Here is a 21,289-nt window from a genome sequence, read left to right on the forward strand (position 1 = left end):
TAGAAAATTCACGCAAACAATACAAATCTGATGTCCAATCCTTTACAAATATGAAGTTATTTTCACTGGACTTTCAAATTGATAAGTATAAATAAAATGAGGTCAGCAATACTTAAGGTGAGGCACTTTGAACAATTACCCGAAGAGGTTTTGTTAAATGTACAAAATGTAAAACAAAACTTCTGATGTTAATCTTGCCCTTAATTCCAGACATGATTAATCTGAGATGGTCTCTATTAAGGAGTGTTTCATAAACTTTTATTTAGTTTACTTCTTGCCTGTTTCCATTTGATCCAAGGCAATATAATCAGGAAGTACATAAGCTATGCAGACATCCCCACAGACCAGCTCATGTGCTTCCATACAAAGCACAACATTACTTAGTGACACTAGGGTTTCAGAAAGTGATTACCACAAACACTTGAACATTTTTTTTTTTTTTCAGAAAACATATATAAATACATTGGTGTCTCAAAGGCAAATCAGTATCTTGGTCATAGTTCTAGACAAACAGGCCCTCAAGTTTACTATTAACTGAATCAAAATTGTCTTATATACTCTTTTCAAACTGAATTTTTTAAATACTCAAATTTAAAAATCAAATTTTAGTTTTAAAAATAGAAAAATTTAAAAAATTAATCCTTTCTAGGTTAGTTTAAGATTTTTAAGTCATATGGAACAGATGGTCTTGCCAGCCTTTTGTGAAAGACCTTTTAAACATACACGTGGCCAATTCATTTTCAACCTTAAACCAAGTTCTCTGTATATTTACACTTCATCATTTGGTAGTTAAAATAATAAGTACTTCATGAAAAGATATCAATTCCTGCTGCTTCATGAATTCACAGTACTTTATTTTTTCCTACTGTTGGATTTCAACATATATTTTCAACATACCTTTCAACATGTTGATAAAGATGAATCAAGTTTTAAGTTTATCCAAAGGGTATCAAATCTGTGGTCCCACTGACAGTCTTAGGTGGGAACAGTTAAGTCTCATTAAACTTATTTATTTCTGGTAGTTCATAATTTGGGTGTCTTCTATAGCCCAGATGCCCAACTGCTGTTTAACCAACCTATGAGTCTGAACACAGCTGGCCTTTCCAAGTCCACTTGTCAGAATCACATGCGGTGAGCACATGAGTGCACATACACTCCTCAGTTCCTAAAGCAGTTCTGCTCCTCTGAAGAGGGAAACGGGCTTTTGATCAATACACGAGCAGACACTGAAGTCTCTGCTAAAATCAGAAGGTGTCCAATTTTCACATAAATGGAAAGAGAAAATACTTATTTAGAACAACAAAAATTAAGCTTGGCAAAAGTAGTTACTTTTATTTACAATAGCATGTATTAAGGTTACAATAGAAACACTAGTGATACCATCTGAACAAGAGCAATGATTTATTGGTAATGGAAATGAATGAAATATTGAAAGTCTCTGGCGAGAATCAAGCAATTATCCAGGAGCTGTAGATCTGATTGCAATATGGTCTTCCAGTGTCTTTTGTACCTTTAGTGGCTTTCTCCTTTTTTGCCAACTACCTAGGAAGAACAAAAACAACTTTATATATACCTCTTATTGTTTTAGAAATATGAGTCGTTTTCAAAATACTACTATTGTTATCATTTTTAAAACCTGTATTTTGTATTTGCATTTCTTTGGCATGCAGTGTATCTTCATTGTTGAAGCAAACTGTGACCCTCCCTCCCCTCCCAGCCTCCAGAAATTAAAACTAAAATACATGCAGGCTATTTTTGGTATTTCACACTGTTTTAAGAAAAAGTAATGCAACTTTTCAAAACAAGGTTGACAGTTTAGAGAAGTTAATAAAAAGATGATGCTACATGAGTGAAACATATTTGGCATACTATTTTTAGGCAATTAGATATCAAATGTCGATCACAAAATAATGTAGAATTAAAAGAGTATGCTAAACTTATGTTTTCATGCCCAAGATGACAGGTTTCTAGACTTTTCTATCAATATGTAGACATGCAATGAAAACAGATTAAAAATTACTAATTTTGCCTAGTTTCTATTTAAAAAAAATCCTGGTTACTAAAATATACAGAATAAATCTAGCTTCAGTCAATGGTTAGAAAAGTTTTCTATGGGAAGGTTTAAAAAATGACCTAGGTTGCTATAAATGTGGCAGCATGAAACTGTGATGAATAGATCTGATTTCTAACAGTAGTTCCAGAAAACAAAGCCTCTATGGGAAGGTTCTAAAACTACATTCTAATCAAACAATTTACTTTAAACCTTAAGTTCATAATAATGTATTCTCATGGCAGAAATGCCTCTAAGGAAATCTACTTGCAAGCCACTGAACATATATTTACATATAACAAAATTTCTATGTACATTTGTAAATACAATTTTCATATTTTAAATTGACTCTGGTCCAAAAGGCAGTGTCTGAATCAAGCAAAACTCAAAGATCTTCAGTACAAATCAGATCTAAAACAGAACTTGGGATTCTGGGAATCCCAGATTCATGGGAAAAGATGATAAAAACCCTTTCTACTGAATTCCTAACCACATTTTACAAGAAATGCTGTTTTCCCCATCTTGAGGAAAAATACTTTTATTGCTTTAAAATAACGCCTCTTTAACCCAAGGAAACCACGTGTTACAAAGTCCAAAAAGCCAAAAAAGATACAGAAGACAGTCTCATAAAAGAGTATGTAGACGAGAGTAAGAAGTTCAGGTTTTAAGAGCCGGGGGAGAGGGGAGTCTTCCTAAAAAGAAGGGGAGGTGGCGCTATTTGTACCACAAATGAATTTAAGCAGATAAACACTGAAAGCACTGTTGATCATTATATCACTTGGGAACACACAAACACAGAGCTATTAGATTAAGCAAAAGAAAACAAAAACAATTAATACTAAAAATTAACATTTTAGCAGATGTGATACAGTAGAAGACACGAATCTGCATACTGTTTCACAGGCTGATAACTCTCAACTTGCCAATGTGTATTCTCTGGAAAAAAGAAGAAATTCAGCATTCCAATAAGGAGTTTCTCACCCCAACAGTAAAGCTCTTTTATTCACTTTTAAGTCTTTATATTATACCTCCGACAAACAAAAGTTTTGGTACATCAAAATTAAGTATCAAAAATATTTATTCAATAAAGAGTCCATTGATTGTCTATGTTAATATTTTAACTTAGCCTAACTTTTAGTCCGTAAGTCTTTCAACTGGCTTTGAACTCACTTGCGTTGGCAAAGCAGAGGACAGGCCCATAATTAATCAGCAAAAAGACTCTAGGGCTACAGTTCCAGTGAGAAAACCCATCAATTTTAGCCTAATCAGTTTATTACACTAGCTCTAATATAAAAGAACTTGGTGAAACTGCTCATATTTTATTTCCAAAATGATTCTATTGTTTCTAAAAAATATAAACTTTAGATCAGATTAAAACATTATCCAACTATTTAAATCTAAAAATATTTATGACAATGTAAGTTTCACTGCAATATTATTTCTCAAAATGTAGTACAAAATTAAATGAGATAGGAGAAAGTAAAAAACAAACAAAAAGTTGGGCGAGCAACCTGGTATGGTAATGAAACTAAAGCACCTAGTCGCAAGATCAGAACAAAAACTGAAACGAAATAAAAGGCCAACTGAGAAACATTGACTAGAATGAGACTTGAAGACAGAGATGGTTGAGGCAATCTAGGTAACAAGGGGGTTGATCCAGATGACAGAAGCTGTAGAAATCTTGCCCCAGCAATGGCGAGAACGTGAGAAGGGTGAGAGCAGACAGGTGCTAGATGAGCAGAGAAGCAAGGAGGGGAGTGGAGTGAGATAAGGTCAATCTTTATATTACTTCATTTTTAAAAATCTTCTGTTTTTAGTTCATTTGAGTTGGATTAAAAAAGCTGAAAAATAAACAGACAAAAATGTTACAAAAATAGCTGATACGGTGAATGGCCAGTTAAGAAAAGTCTATTTGTATTACCATGATAGAAAATCTGCTTTGCTTTTCACATGCACCTCATTCCCTAAGAAGCAGAAGCCCCTTCACTTTTGCTCAGTTTTGAATACTTATATTACTTTTGCATTAAAATAAAGCAAACCATGTGAAGAGCATATTTTTGCAAAGAAAACATCTACTTCCAATTAAAATGGCAAGCTTTCTTCATGCTGCAACATAAAGAATACATTTACTACAACAGATAGCCTAACTATGTATTATAATCTGGGCACAATGCCTCCTATGAGCCAAAAACAGAAAAATAAAAGGTACGTTCTAGTCTCCCAAATCTGACAAGTATGACCTTCTAAAACTGTAAGAGTATGAGAGGTGGTCTAAGACTTGTATCCACAACCAAAATTCAACAGCATTACCTTAGCTTCTGTCATCTTAATAACCTAAGGAGAACATCAATGACATTCTGAGACCTAAAATTAACCAGGAACAACTCATGCAACATAAAACAGAAACTGAAAATGCTACATAATTCTACCATTCATTAAAATCATTTTATACAATTCTCTTCACTACACAAAGAGGTGCTGGAACTCTCCTCTCTGTGCTGATAAAACACATGCCAAATCTATATAGAAATTTAAAATTCTAACTACTGTGTCCAATGCCTTTAAAAGTCCAACTGACTGTATAAGAGAAAGTGCCACACTTGACTTGTCCTTGAATGAAGGACTTGCACCATCTCAGTTCCATGCCCAGGGCTCCTGGTTTCCATTCTACCTAGAGTGCCCACTGTTGCCTTGAACTAAGCTTTGGTTCATATTGATTGGCATTCCAAATGTTAGGGCATTACCCTTTAGCAATATAAACTTGTTACTATCAGAGATTACGACTACACGTTAACACAGTACCACAGGGACTACAAGGATCAGAGCACAGATCTATTATTTCCTTCACTAGAATCCAAACTCACTGATGACTCTCAATAAGGCTAATTTCAGTTAAACATAAGCTAGCTTTTTAACTGCAGCTTTCCTACACTAAATTTGCTGGCTTAGCACAATATGAAAACTACTAAAATATTAGCTTACTTTTGAGAAAGAACACTACAGGACAATGAAGGACACAAGCAGCGCAATCTCATTCAAAAACTACTGGAAGAAAATGTAACATTAATATACATAAGAAAATCATTCAAACAATTAAAATTTATCAGACATTATAAAAGCAAAGGATTAAAAAGTCCAGAACAAGAAGGAAGTCCATTACACTGTTACATAATTTTTGCAGCAGTTCTCAGTGTAATCCAAGCTGGGTGACCTTGAAATCCATTCAGGGAGTCTTCAAGGTCAAAAGTGCTTTCATAATAATGCTAAATAAATTGTTATCTGCCTCTTTAACTCTCATTGTCTCACAATATACAATGAAGTTTTCCAGAGGCTACATGACTTATGACAGCAAAACTGATTGGATGCAGAAGCAACTAGGAGAATGAGAGGATTCTACTAAGCTAGACTGTATACAATAGTTTGTCAAAATGTAAAACAATGTTCTTCGCAAAAAATTGGTTTTTGTTTTGGAAAATAAGTATTTTAATTTAAAAAATCACTTGTGCTAACAATAATTTTATTATTTGTAAATAAATAAATACTGTTTAAATTTCACAGTTTTAACTTCTAAGATGGTAAGTATTAGATAAATACTGGCCCACAACAATCTTTAACAGTGTAAAGGTGTCCTGGGACCATGAAGTTTTGAGAACTACTGTTCTACAGTCATTTTTAATAAGGTAAAAAAAGTACCTAGGTAAACATATGGTATTGTAGAACAAATACAAATACTCTCAAAGAAGAAAAGAAAAATGCCCCTACTATCCTAAAGACAGTCAAAGAAGGCAGTTTGGTAGTCAAAAAAGAGAGAATAGGCTGGAAGAGATGTGAACTGTTGTTCAGTTGCTACGTCGTGTCAGACTCTCGTGACCTCATGGACTGTAGCCACCAGGCTCCTCTGTCCATGGGGTTTCCCAGGCAAGAATACTAGAGTGGGTTGCTATTTCTTTCTCCAGAGGATCTTCCTGAACTAGGGATTGAACCCGCATCTCTTGCATTGGCAGGTGGATTCTTTACCACTGAGCCACCAGGGAAGAGCTAGGGATAGGAGAGGGGATGTTAAAAACAAAGAGGTAGACGCATCCTGAGATGGGCAATTATTAATGCACACCAGAAAAACTGTAACTGGATGGCAGGCTGGTAAGAAGGTAAGTAAGAGCAGGGGTTTCCTGGAGGAAACATGGAAATCAAGGAGCACAAGCTGAGGTGAGAAGCAGGAAACCAGAGGAAATAACGGGATGTAGATAAACAGATCTTAGGAAAGAACTGCGCTAGAAGCAAACTACGCAAGGCACAGTTAAAGCCAAATCCAAAGGCATCTGACTCTAACAAGGAAGGAGCAGAGCAGGCAGCCAGAACGTCTTCATTGCTCACACAGTTTCCCAGTGCAGCACATTTCGTATCATAAAAACGTAGATGTTTAATCTCTGCTTCTTCTGACCTGTCATTATGCGTATGTGAAACATCCCATATGACAGATCTAAGAACAAAATTGTTCCTACAGCTCCCAAAAGTTAACTATGCTGTGAGACAGGAAGACAGCAGTTGGAAAATAACGTTAAAGTATCTATTGTCAGTGTCCAGCTTCTTAAGTTCATCCACTGTTATGAAATTTATTTTCCTGCAACTGAATTAAAATTAAACTTCATCAAAAAGAATGAGTTTTCTGGGTGTTTCACGGCTTAATTCCCCAAACAGGGGTCTAAACTGGTAAACCGGGTGCCTCTTCCTCCACACACTGGCAGCCCTGGGGAAACACTTCCTCTCTTAATAATCACCCCAAGTTCTAGACCACCTGCCAGATGCAGCCATCGGAAATACTACAATACCTACATCTCACGTGCTGCTGCACATCTGATCTGAGTACAGCAACTGGGTTCTGTACTGATAAAGTTCCTCATGGCAATCCATGCTCCGTGGTTGTGTATTTTAAGAGTCATCTTCAGGAATCGTTACCAGTTAGAAGTACAATGCTCTCATTTCTAAAGGCCTCATGGTAACATAAATTCGTATGCAAAGGAGTATGTGCTCAAAAACAAAAACCAAACCCAAAAAGCCACTGAACACATATGCCTGTTCACTGAAGAGTTATCTGCTGAAATGTGTTCTTCAGCACAAAGACATGGTTTGAAAGCATCTCAGTGAAGCAAAGGAACCCATTCTTCTTGATTAAAATCATTGTCATTTTAAATGTTTTCATCAGAAACAATGATAATCAAAATCTTAATATAAGGAAGCAAAGTTCTTAAAAAGGTCACAAATAATGACTTAATGTACTCCAATTTTTCACTATCCCTAACTACCTTCTACAACAAAACAATAATTTATACCTTCTTATTTGGATGCCATTCATTAATAGACACTGTGTCAATGAGACATCAGCGATCTCTCTTAGTAAGAAATCTAAGAATGTGATTAGAAGACCCTACTGTTCTGTTTATCCTTCTAAGATTTCATGATATAATATGATGAATTTTAAAATTATTTAAGATTGCTATTTTTATTTCTCCTAGATATCATTTAAACAAACTTACTCGTTTGAAGTCATTCATATTTGTTGCCTGGACTGGAGTCCCAATAAAAGTAAAATATGAAATTCTTGTTGTTTCTTCTTCACCTTGATTGGACTGAACAAATATCTATACACACAAAGAATTTCACCATTAATGATTACACTTCTTTTTCAATAAACATGCTCATTTAATCGATTTTCTTAGGTTATTAATAAAAACACCTTCCGTTCTTTATAAGGATTAATCCAAATTACATTTACACTAGGATTCTTATAGCATCGTTAATTCTACTGTCTGCTCGGCTGTTCTTACCTTGTCCAGGGGGACTGTGGCAGGATATTTACATATGTAAGCTCTGCATGATTTGGCGTGATAATGTTGAAGGGTCAAAATTAAATTATTTACAGGGAATACTGAAAGAGTATGAAACTCAAGATTACAATGGACAGAATGTTACTGAAATTTTACTAAAATTATAATTTTTACTGAGGAAAATCTTGGCAGTTATATTCTTTCTGATAATCCATCATTCATTCTATTCCTTAAAATGTTAAAAGAAAAAAAGAGTGCGCTGGAAATCAGTTCCTAAAACTAGCCTGCGCTTCGCACGTTTTTTTAAGCTCGTCTCTGTATGTGTTCAGTAGCTTCAATCATGTCCAACTCTCTGCAACCCCGTAGGACTGTAGTCCACCAGGCTCCTCTGTCCATGGGAGTCTCCCGGCAAGAATACAGGAGTGGGCTGCCACGTCTTTCTCCAGGAGATCTTTCCAACCCAGGGATCAAACCTGTGCTTCCTGCATTGCAGGCAGATTCTTTACCCACTGAGCTACCTGGGAAGCCCATACTGTGCCTTGCATGTTTTATTAAGCTTGCTTCTTTTATACTTTCTATTTAAAAATTTCCCTCAGCACGTTAGGAGACAGACGCTTTACTCATAGGTTCTTTTTCAATACACTGGATTATTTAAATTGGCTCCATTTTTAAAAATAATACTCTAGATGCTGTCTCCTTAAGAATATCACCTCTCTTGATTTGGGCAACATTCTTTTCCCATTTTCAGATGAAAATCAGTTTTGTTGTTTTTTTTAGGCAACCACAGGTTCATCTTGAATTGAGCTTACCAATTAAAAACTTCAAGTCTATGATAAGTGGACTATTAAAGTAGTTCTCTATTTATTTGCAATGCTTTTTAAATCTAAGCACAACAGTTTATATTTACTGCTTTTAAAAATTCATATACTTATTTTGATTAGACTTTCTGATCAAAACTGTCATTTCGATTTCAACTTAATCATCAAAAAAAGTGACAGGTGTGCTTTCTGTGTCTGAACTTAAGTTACTGACTAAAATGATGAGTTTAAAACTATGATTTAATAGGACACAGTAAAAACTGTGAACCTATCACAAAGTAATTATGTTCAATGATTCTCAAAGACAGAAGAGATTACGTTAGGATCTCTGGGTTTAAAGGGCTTTTCCCAATAAACAAATGCCTTCCTCCCATCACTACATAAAGCAACAGGTGTTATTAATTGAATGCTACAAATATGTTATAAATATGTAACAAAATATTTGTAAATATGTTACAAATAAAAGTGTTACAAATGAATAAAGTCAAGAAAATATTTCATAACCAGTGTTCCAGTTTGATATAACCATTTTCTTTAATTTCATCTGGGTAAAATACGCCTACTCAAAACTCAATATAATCCTTTACCTTACCACTAAGTATATTCTGTGAAATTCCACTGAAAACGTCCCAAAATGAACACAGCTATAGCGTTCTTCTAATTTGCAAAAACCGGAATCTACTAACACAAAGAAATTACGCTCCTTTGGCAAGTCTGCAATTCAGTGACTATGGGCTGCTCCCAGCTCCTTTTGCTCAGCGTTCTACTAACTCTCCTAAACCCCCGCTCTGATGGAAGGAGCTCTGGTTGACAGGTGGTTTAGAAGCATGTGCTGGGTTTAATACTAGAATTCAAAAAAGCAATTAGCAACAGCTGAAAAGCTGCTCATTTCATAACGTATATTAAGATAACACAAAAGTATGCTTGATATCATGGCCGCTACATGATTCAAAAGTAAGCTGGATTTTAGAAACGTATCCTCACTCATTACCAGGTACAAAGGAAGAATGAGTATCTGGTTTAAGAATAAATGTTCTAGAATAAACTTTCAACAAAAGTTGGCATATACATGCCATATATGTATGTATCTGACAAACCTACAAAAAAAAAAATCCACCTTCCTTTTTAGGGCACACAGATGAATTAAGAAGAATAAAATTTAATTAGCTCATTAGACATTTTTATGCATTTCAAACCAAATGGACAATTAACTATTTTTAAGGATAACTTGAATCAGCTAGGACACTGAAGACGGCATGAACTGTCACCCACAACCCGTTGCATCCATCTGAATGAAACACTACTTACAGTTACACTGTTAACGTTCTGAAACTTAACATAACGAAGAGGGACAATACCATCTTCTTTAATATCATCCTCTGTTAGCTCCAGAGCTTGAGTTGGCTCACTTCTTTCTGCCTCTTCAAAATCCATAGATCGCGGTAGATTGATAAAAATTTTTACATATTTAGGACCCTGACCTACAGAAATAAAATTAAATGCTAACATCAAACATATAATACTTTGTCCTCTTTATCATTACGTTCACTCTATACAAACAGACGTGCCCACATATGCACATACCTACCTCTATCTTTAGAAATTTTAAGAACGTCTGAGTATTTTCACAGCCATACTCCTCCTCTCTCAATAGACATTTAGTGGTATATTCTTGGCCTGCTAAAACTACACTACATACTAGGAATACTAGATTAAAACACACATACACACACATGCACACGCATACATAGACACAGAGTTCCTGCCCTCAACTGTAAGAGACAGGCAATGAGGAATGTACAGCTCCCAGGGAGGAGGTACTGGCAAGGCAGCAGTGCAGTCTGACAGCACGTGCAGGATGACGAGAAGTTTCACAAAAGAAACACTGAGCTCAGTCTTGCAGTTGCCATCCGCTGGCACCTTTTGTTATTTAGGAGAAAAGCATTATCAGTGACAATATTTAGCCAGAGGAAATTGACTACACAAATTGCCAAATTTCATCTTAGGGATCATGCTGTGCTCAGTGCTAAAACCACTCTGTAGAATGTCTTAGTCTCTCTAGCTTCAGACCAGTATTCTGTGACTGACTGAGGAAGCTTAGCATAGCCACATTGCTTACATACTCATTTCTATGGCATTTGCTTTTACAAATACTTTGTATTTTCAAATAAATTAAAATTTTATTAGTGAAAAAATCATTAACCCATGGAAACTTAGAATAGTAAATGACTTAAGGGAATGCTATCTGATCAACAGGGCACTGTTTCTCCCAATCAACTAAGAAAGCAACAACAAATCCTAGCCCCCTCTCCCCACCTCAGGCCCCATCCCATGTCCACTCCCAGCAGCAAAAAAAAAAAAAAGAAACAGAAAAAAGGGGGTGGGGTGAGTAAGGACAACTCTTTATTGAACAAAATGAGAAATGCTAAATTTGCACAATCATGTTTACAGCATCATAATCTGTATAAAGAAAATGCAACTATAATTAGTGCACACATAGGAGGATCTATGTCAGTTATTCGCCTGTTAGTTTTATCGCCTGTAATAGGAAGAATGTGAAATAAGTCTCCCCCAGTTCCCACCCTGAAAAACAGCTACCTCAAACCTAGAACTCTTAGTTGGAAGAAAGGGCTCCCTTGTTTTCAGGTGAAAACAGTAAAAAAATTTTTTTTTAATTACTTTTGGCCCAATAATCTTACATTATATGTCACTGCTTTGTTCCAAGGACAATTCCACTCTTTCCCAAAACAAGAGCTCTCTACCTCCATTTAATAACAAGTTTTAACCTAAGGAACCAGTAATAGAATGGATAAAGAAGATGGAGTATATACATATATGCAATGAAATACTACTCAACCATAAAAAGGAATGCAATTTTGCCATTTGCAGCAACTTGGGTGGACTTGGAGGATATTATGCCAAAGGGAACAAGTCAGACAGAAAAAGATAAATACTGCATGCTATCACTTACTATGTGGAATCTAAAAAATAAAACTAATGAATCTAAGAAAAAAGAGACTCAGAAATAAAGAAAACAAACTATTTACTAGCAGGGAAGAGGGGAAGGGGACAAGCAAGATAGGGGTAAGGAATTAAAGAGGTACAAACAACTATGAGTAAAATAAGTAAGCTACCAGGATACACACAGGGAATACAGCCAGTATTTTAGAATAACTGTAAATGGAGTATAATCCTTAAAAACTGTAAATCACTCTGTTGTCATTTACACCTGAAACTTAACATACTGCCGTACATCAACTATACAACAATTTAAAACAAAGAGAAGTTTTAAATATATGCCAGCAGGTCTATAGAGCAGAAAATTACTTTATAGAAAAGCTGCCCATTACTCACCATTATCTGGCCCTTGAAATTTCATTGAATAAAGCTTAACAGGCTGATTGAATGCCACAGTAATAAGAAGCTGTGAAAAAAATAATTGTCTCATTTTTAAAGGGCTGTTAAACATCTTAAATAAGTAACACAACAGCTAAGGAGAATTAAAATAATTAAGAAGCAGAAAAAATTTAATTCACCTAACAAAACTAATGTAATACAGAATATCAGTAAGCTGAAAGTAACTTGATTAGTTTGACATTTGAGAAATACAATAATCTATTATTTTTATAAAGGAATAACAAAAAAACTTAACAGAATTAATTAAAATTATATGTTAAGAACCTAAGGCCTCAAACTAAAAACTGGCAACAATCCACTCCCCTCCCCCCCCCCAAAATTAAACAAAAACCCCAAATTAAAACTTAAACTATGTATTTTAACACATTAAGCTTCTTTTTCTGAAACAGTTTATCTGTGGAGGCATCTACCCATGTCACTTGGCAACGTAGACACATGCACACAGGTTAAGTGGAGAGACTACGTCTCAAGTGGACTCTACTTGATTCAAAACTCAGGAGAGCAGGACTCACAGCTCTATTAGTAACCTCCAAACTTCCATCCTAAATGAATCTGACTCACTGAATCTAGAAAGCCACCCAAGGGAACTGAAATACAAAACTGCTGAGTTGCCTCTCTCTGATTCACTCACTCAATCTTCTTTCCAGCCAAAACTTTGTCTGATGAAGGTACCTATGCGTCCACCCTGGGAGGAAGGTTTCCTCAGCAGGAAGATTTCAGGGGAGCTGTAGCCAGCCCTTCTGATACACATCACCACATTACGTTTAGGGCACCATTTACAAGGCTCACAACATGAACGGTATTTTCAAGCAATAAAATAAGATAGTTCCGGCTGGAGCAAAGGAAGATGGGATTTAGATTTATTTCAAATCACTGTGGTCTATTTGCTTAAGAAAATACTTAGACTACTCTCTTTAGCTATGTAAGTACTTTTAATACTTGACCTGTATCTGGGTGTCAGGAAATAAACATGACCCATTTAGGGACCTGAACCATAGGTGAAGAGGATATGAGAGTGGAAAGCTAGAAGCAGGTAAAGCCAGTAAGCATATGACATCCTCTTCCTGAAGCCACTGAAGAATCATTTGACTCTTTTAAGAAATCAAAATATAAATATGATTTACATTTTAGAGAAATAACTTTTGTGAACATATAAAAGTTATACCGGAATAGGGACAAAGCAGAGGCAATGGTATAGTAATTAATTAAGAAAAAAAATTTTAAGACAATAAAATTTTAAATATCAGGCAAGATGAAGACAGACGGCGTGATCAAGGCAGAACTACACCACCCTCTTCCTCTGTCACGACACTGCAGGAAAACACAGGGTAACACAGTTGGCTTACACTGGGAGTGAGGACTAGACACAAAAGGAGTGCTCCTCCAATGAGGTCTCACTCAGGTGGACAGAAAATAGGAAGGCAGCTCAAGAATAACAAAAGGACTTAAGAATAGTGAAGGCTCGACCCAGGTTTCCGGACAATCCAAGAGTTCTGTGATTCTCTGCAGTGCAGCTGGCATAAACAAAGAAAGGGGGTGAGTTGACAGGGTCAGAGGACAGAGGTGAAGTTATAAAAAGGAAGAAAAAAGTGATCATCTGGGAAGGAGAGACATGAGACCATGAGATGGACACGTGTCTGGACACAAACACTGACAATCTCCACAAGCCCTGAGCGTTCAGTTACCTGTTCATCACAATCAGATTCCAGGAAGGTCATGTCTTTTCGTAAACAGTTGTCAAATCCATGCTCATCACTTTCATTAAGACATTCACAGCCAGCTTTGTTAATAAAAGGCATTAAATCCATCTGAAAATTTAAACCAAAACTTTAGGCAAAGCATTTGGATTTGGTATAATAACCTTAGTAAGAAATGTAAATATGTAAAAGATGTAATTCTCTTTTAAACTCTATAAAATTATGTTTTCAGTGCGCAACACTTGTGGTTAACAACTTTTAATGGTTATATTCCACTTATCTTTTTAATAACCTGTATGTACTATATTGACTTTATTCCCTGTGCTGTAAAATACATCCTTGTGATTCTTTTTTTTAAACTTTTTATTTTCTATTGGAGTAATTCTCTCTTAAGTTAAAAAATTGCTATCTCATTTAAAAGTTACTAAAACTTTTATAATAACCCTTTTGTCTAAACTTCTGATATCTACCACTAATAATTAAAGCCAAATTGAGGCTTAGCCCACTTTATTAAGTATCTAAAACCAAGTCTTTAACACAAAGATTATTAAATGCTAACTTACACTTTTTTTAGTAAGTGTTTGGCAGTGAAAAATTTGCAAATTAAAATAAATATCTACAAAATATCTAAAGAAAGCCTACCTCCCTCTTCTAGTGATAAAGCACTCTTTAAACCTATATCCATGAAGAGTTTAGATTAAAGATGAACTAGGGACTTTCCTGGTGGTCCAGTGGCTAAGACTCCGAGCTCCCAGTGTAGGGGGTTCCATCCTTAATCAGGGGAACTAGATCCCACACGCTGCAACTAAAGATCCTGCATGCTGCAACTAAAACCCCAGCACAAGCCAAAGAAATAAAATAAATGGTTAAAAAAAAAAAAGATGAATAGCAAATAACTACTTAAAAAATTATATTATGGAAAATTCTAAATGTACATCAATGGACTAACACAGTGATCCTCAGGTGCCCACCTCCTGGATACAACAATCATCAATTCACGGCCACTCTGGTTTCACCTTTACTCTGCAACCAGTCTCAACCTTTTTCCCGATTATTTTCATGTAAATTTTAGACATTTTTCTCATGTTATTCATGATAATTTCAGTGTGTTCATAAGCATTTCATAAAACATTTTTTTAAAAAAAGAATCCTCAATATCATTACCATGACTGTAACACTCATAATGTCTTAGTATCATCAATATCAATGATCAAATTTCAACTGTCTCAAATATTTAACAGTTGAATCAGTTTAGACTCAGAGTAAGAACCTAAGCAAAGTATAAACAACTGTATTTGACTGTCTCTTAAATCTCTTTCAATCCAGTCATTTGGCCTATCGATTTCTTCTATTTGGATTCTGCTAACTGCTTCCCTGTGGCGTCCTTCAACAGTTTCCTGTTACGTGCTGGCTGACGCTTCCAACAAACCACCACAGAGCTGCAGTGACGGTGGGCGTCCCTGCCCTGTTTCTGACTTCAGTGGGATGTCTCCAGTGCTTTCCCATTAAAATTTTATTGAATGCTCTAGGAATAAATGGATACTGCATTCTGTCACACATTTTTTCCGGGGCTTCCCTGGTGGCTCAGTGGTAAAGAACTCACCTGCCAATGCAGAAGACAAAGGTTTGACTCCTGATCTGGGAAGATCCCATATGCTGCGGGGCAGCTAAGCCTGTCTGCCACTACTGAGCCCATGCTCTAGAGCCCCACGGCAACAACCACTGAACCCACGAGCCACAACTACTGAAGACCACGTGCCCTGGAGTCCCTGCTACAAGGCGGCAACGAGAGAAGTGTCAGGGAGCATTTAACAGGAGGCTTCCTGCATGCTGTTTTGGATCTGTCATGAATCCTCTGTGCCTTATTAATTCCTGAATACTCAGGAATTAAGAGGGGTGGCAAGCCGCTCCCGGGGCTGAGGAACGCATGCATTTCCTTCGTTAGTTTTTCCATATGGTGATAAGTAACTATTTACGACCCTCTTCCTTTTTATGAACCATATGGTAAAAGTGATTATTTACAACCCTCTCTCTTTGATATGGATTGCCTTATGTTTCCTTGATAATTTGTAAGTCTGGACTTTTGATCTTTATCTTTGCTGAAAAGAGCTACCTTGTAAGACAGTATATATACCCACACCATGTTGAATAAAACACCTTTGCTCCATCAGAGCTTGGGTCCCCGTGTTTGTCTTTCTCTCTCTCTCTCCCCAGCTAATTCTCTGGAGAGTGAAAAGACCGTCGTGCTCACTCTCCTGCCCGGGCTTCTAAGACTGTCTCCAGAGGGCGCACGGTGCCTTCCTGAGTGACGCGAGCCCTGTGTCGAGGACTTAATTGGTTTTCTGTGTAAACCAAGGAATATCAGCCTCTCTCTTTTACTTTCTTGTCGTCGACTCTGGACCACCAGGGTCTGGTCCATTAAAGGACCTCAGCAGAGAAGCCACCATGAGAAGCCATACAGCACAGCTAGAGCAGCCCCCGCCCAGTGCAGCCAGGGACAAGCCCACGCAGCAGCAAAGACCCAGCGCAGCCAGGTGCAAATGAACAAAACTCCTTAAGTGCTGTTCCCGCATATTAGATCATGACTTTTCCCCTCTAGATTGCTGGATTTTGTTTACTAGTATTTTTACACCAATATTCCTAACTGGAACTGGCTGGTAACTTTTTTTTTTTTGTATAAACTCTGTCAGATTCTGGGATCAATGTCATACTTCAAAAATAAATTTGGAAGTTTTCTCTTTTGATGTGGTCTTAAGTAGTTGCAGTAACTAGACTACCTGATCTTTATAGAGATTTGCTAGAATTTCCCTGTGAAGTCATCCTGGTATTTATGGAAGAGCTCTTTCACTATTTTCTCTATTTCGTCAGTGGTAACATCTATTTAGGAGTTCTGCTTCTAGTGGAGCTGATTTTGATAAACTATTTTTCTAGAACAGTTCTGAAAGACTAAAGAAAAAATTTTTTACAGGTCAAATAATTATCAATATGGTAAAAATTCATTACAATAGACCCTTAATTATTCACAGACTAGCCTAAATGCTTTCAAAGCCAAAATATTCTATTATATTAAATGTTATACTGCATTAGATGTTAAATACTCAGGGTAACATATTGTAACCAATTCAAAAAGAGAGGTAGAAAGAAAAGGAGCATTACAGAGCCAAGTTCTACTTCTATAGAATTATTCTGAACTCCATAAACATCTGTCTTGAAAATGTGACAAAATCTTACAAACATTTAAATGTCTACCATCCTACCATGATGCCTCTTCCATACTATACATAGGATCAAGACCCCAAGCTTGAAGGCAACATTGCAGTCATACTTCCAATACCTTAATGATGAAAATAAACTAAATAGTTAAATTATTTTAAATTGCTTTTTAATTTATCTTGGGACACACAAAATAAGTAGCATAGCTGAACAGTTGCATTAAAGCGCTACGTTACTCAACACTGGGACAAACTGGCATAATATTATATATTTGACATAATTGAAAATTGACATATTCTGGAAACATGCTATTGGAAATAAATATGACTACTTATGCAATCAACTTTGCCAATAATGAGGAAGGAATCATGAGAAAACAATCTCATAAATCCAGATTGTGGGACAGTACATAAGACAGATGGTCCAGACCTGCACTGTACAATGAGACAGCCATTAGCCACATGTGTCAATTTAAAATTAATTAAAAGTAGATAAAATTGAAAGTTCAGTTCCTCAGTTGCCCTAGTCACATAAAAAATGCCACATGTGTCTAGCAGCTATTGTAGTAGACTGGTGCTGTTTTAAACTTTTCAAAAAGGCAGACATGAAAGAAAAAAAGGTATAGAGAAGTTTCTAGACTAAAGAATACTAAAGAGACTGACAAAAGCAATGCATGACCCTTCCCAAATCACCGCAGATGGGGACTGCAGTCATGAAATTAAAAGACGCTTACTCCTTGGAAGAAAAGTTATGACCAACCTAGATAGCATATTGAAAAGCAGATATTACTTTGCCAAAAACGGTCCATCTAGTCAAGGCTAAGGTACAGTGGTCATGTATGGATGTGAGAGTTGGACTGTGAAGAAGGCTGAGCGCTGAAGAATTGATTCTTTTGAACTGTGGTGTTGGAGAAGACTCTTGAGAGTCCCTTAGACTGCAAGGAGATCCAACCAGTCCATCCTAAAGGAGACCAGTCCTGGGTGTTCATTGGAAGGACTGATGCTGAGGCTGAAACTCCAATACTTTGGCCACCTCATGTGAAGAGTTGACTCACTGGAAAAGACCCTGATGCTGGGAGGGATTGGGGGCAGAAGGAGAAGGGGACAACAGAGGATGTGATGGCTGGATGGCATCACTGACTCGACGGATGTGAGTTTGAGTGAACTCCGCGAGTTGGTGATGGACAGGGAGGCCTGGTGTGCTGTGATTCATGGGGTCACGGAGTTGGACACAACTGACTGACTGAACTGGGGGAAAAAAGCTATGAAGTACATTTTGGAGACAATTAAGGAAATTTTAATATAAACTGTACATTAGGGATAAGTGTGTCAATGTTAAATTTCTTAGAAATGATAACGGCACCATGGCTATGTCAGAGAATGTCCTTATTCTTAGGAGCTACGTGCTGAAATATTTACACATGAACCATCCTGATGTTTATAACTTATTTTGTAAATGATGCTGCAAAAAACAAAAGCAGATACATACATATTGAGATAGAACAAAAACAGCAAAACATTCACAACTGATGAGCATAAGTGAATGGTATGCATGTTTGTAGTGCTACAGTCAACTTTTTTCGTTTGAATATATTTCACCTATTATTTTAGGGGAGGAAGGGATGGAATCCAACAGGAAACAGACAGCAGTTACAAAAAAGCTCTTCATGCTTCAAGTTTTTGGTTAAAGAAATATCTGTCCTACCTACTATGTAAATTAGGAGCATTCAATGTTTTATTTAGTTTGATGAATGTGACAAATTTGTAGACCAAAACCTACAGTTCAGTTCAGTCGCTCAGTCATGTCTGACTCTTTGCGACCCTATGAATTGCAGCACGCCAGGCCTCCCTGTCCATCACCAACTCCCGGAGTTCACTCAGACTCACGTCCATCGAGTCAGTGATGCCATCCAGCCATCTCATCCTCTGTTGTCCCCTTCTTCTCCTGCCCCCAACCCCTCCCAGCATCAGAGTCTTTTCCAAAGAGTCAACTCTTCGCATGAGGTGGCCAAAGTAATGGAGTTTCAGCTTTAGCCTCATTCCTTCCAAAGAAATCCCAGGGTTGATCTTCTTTGGAATGGACTGGTTGGATCTCCTTGCAGTCTAAGGGACTCTCAAGAGTCTTCTCCAACACCACAGTTCAAAAGCATCAATTCTTCGGCACTCAGCCTTCTTCACAGTCCAACTCTCACATCCATACATGACTACTGGAAAAAACAAAGCCTTGACTAGATGGACCTTAGTCGGCAAAGTAATATCTCTGCTTTTCAACATGCTATCTAGGTTGGTCATAACTTTTCTTCCAAGGAGTAAGCGTCTTTTAATTTCATGGCTGAAGTCACCATCTGCAGTGATTTTGGAGCCCCAAAAAGTCAAGTGTGACACTGTTTCCATTGTTTCCCCATCTATTTGCCATGAAGTGATGGGACCAGATGCCATGATCTTCGTTTTCTGAATGTTGAGCTTTAAGCCAACTTTTTCACTCTCCTCTTTCACTTTCATCAAGAGGCTTTTTAGTTCCTCTTCACTTTCTGCCGTAAGGGTGGTGTCATCTGCGTATTTGAGGGGATGTTAGAATACTGAAATATACTAATGAGCCTTAAGACTTAAACAAAACACATGCAAATATAAGTTTGATTCCAGAGTGCCCAGCATGCAAACTTCTGAAGGGGGAGACTTGATACAGCTAGCCCCCTCATGCTATTTGAAGCCATAGAAGGTACACTTAGCAAATATGGGAAAGGAAAAAGTAGAAATGTTTAACCATTTTTCCAATTCAGTAAACACATTAAAAACCAAAAGTCATTTTTTTTTTTTTTTACAAAAATACTGCCTTCTTGGAGAAGGAAATGGCAACCCACTCCAGTGTTCTTGCCTGGAGATTGCCAGAAACGGAGGAGCCTGGTGGGCTGCCATCTATGGGGTTGCACAGAGTTGGACACGACTGAAGCGACTTAGCAGCAGCAGGAACTACCTTCTTAAAGAATCTTTTTGATTCTTAACCTTTTGAGTATCATGTTCTACATCTTTTGCAATATTTCAACTCTCCCTAGAAGAGATATCTATTTCTTTAACTGACTCCAGTCAAATCAGGAGTTTCATAACTGTAGGATGTGTGAAATCAGTAGTTATACAGCCTTTCAGTGTTAAAACCTAATGACAGAGAAAGTCTTTAGTTTCATAACTGTAGGATGTGTGAAATCAGTAGTTATATAGCCTTTCAGTGTTAAAACCTAATGACAGAAAGTCTTTAGTCTAAGAAACCCAATATTATTTTATAACTGTGAATATATTTTTGCAATGTTTCTATTTAAATGTACTTTAAGACACAGGTTTCCATGCAGTTTCCATTCATGTTGTAAAAACAATGACATTCTGAGAACACACTACCAGTTTTAAACATTGAATAACCCTGCAAGATCTACAGTTCAAAACTTTTGCTGTCTTGATTAACACCTGATGGAAAAAATGAAACTGTTTTTTACAGTTTTTCAGTGTATTTATAACATCTGGATGAAAGCTAAATTTAATTTACTTCTTAAAACTTTATTTTTTCCTGCTTATTTCCAACCAAAACCCAAACCCTGATATCACACTCAGCTGATGTAAACAATAGAGCATTCCTACAGTTAAGCAGCCAGACTGTTGTGCCCTTTAAGACTTCTTCATGCAAAAATCCTTAGTAATAAAGGAAAAAAATATAAAGCGGTAAACACAAGTTTATAAGTCAAATGATTTCTAAAATTTTCCAAAAGGTGTCCCAACCCTGACTCACACATGCTCATACTTTCTAACTGAGTATTACCATTTCAAATTATTATATCACAGTTCTAGTTTAAATAAATACTCGTTATTAAAATTCCTTAACTTAATTAATGCCGCTACCATGTTAAAGGCTCTTTTTGAGGACACAACCCTGCCACTCACACATATAAAAAGAACTGATCCTATTTACCTGGCTACAAAGTCTCCTTATTCAACATGAATTTAGGAGCCTTACAGAAAGACTGGCAGTCCCGTGACAGCTCTGTTTTAATGCGCTTGGTGTACATGCTTTCATATAGTAGCTTTAATTTGAGGTAACACTTAGCTTTTAAAAATTCGTTTTTAATCTGCCAATACATTTACTTTATAATAAGCAAAATTTAAATATATATATACATATATATCTTTTGGTATGCAGGATTTACTAATTTGCATAAACAACTCAGTCACCATGAAGTAGCTACTTTTGAATTTTACTTTCCTTCTCAAATAGCTCTCATATGAT

The 21,289-nt window shown here is 36.6% G+C and overlaps 1 protein-coding gene across 3 annotated transcripts in view; it reads right to left on the minus strand.

Annotated features, from left to right (window-relative positions):
- TXNL1 (thioredoxin like 1) overlaps positions 242-21,289 on the minus strand; it is a 34,341-nt gene continuing 13,293 nt past the window's right edge. The window contains exons 4-9 of one of the 3 annotated variants that reach the window (XM_018039606.1): positions 13,796-13,918; positions 12,048-12,117; positions 10,002-10,174; positions 7,585-7,689; positions 2,944-2,986; positions 1,307-1,542 (exon numbers count right to left, since the gene is read on the minus strand). In XM_018039606.1, coding sequence (XP_017895095.1) covers positions 2,948-2,986; positions 7,585-7,689; positions 10,002-10,174; positions 12,048-12,117; positions 13,796-13,918 — 510 coding nt within the window. In that variant the 3' untranslated portion in view covers positions 1,307-1,542; positions 2,944-2,947. Of the gene's footprint in view, positions 1,543-2,943; positions 2,987-3,009; positions 3,892-7,584; positions 7,690-10,001; positions 10,175-12,047; positions 12,118-13,795; positions 13,919-21,289 lie in introns of those variants that run through there. The other 2 variants (XM_018039607.1, XM_018039608.1) reach the window with 2 other exon arrangements.

Source organism: Capra hircus, chromosome 24 (assembly GCF_001704415.2).
Source record: "Capra hircus breed San Clemente chromosome 24, ASM170441v1, whole genome shotgun sequence".
Taxonomy (NCBI): domain Eukaryota; kingdom Metazoa; phylum Chordata; class Mammalia; order Artiodactyla; family Bovidae; genus Capra; species Capra hircus.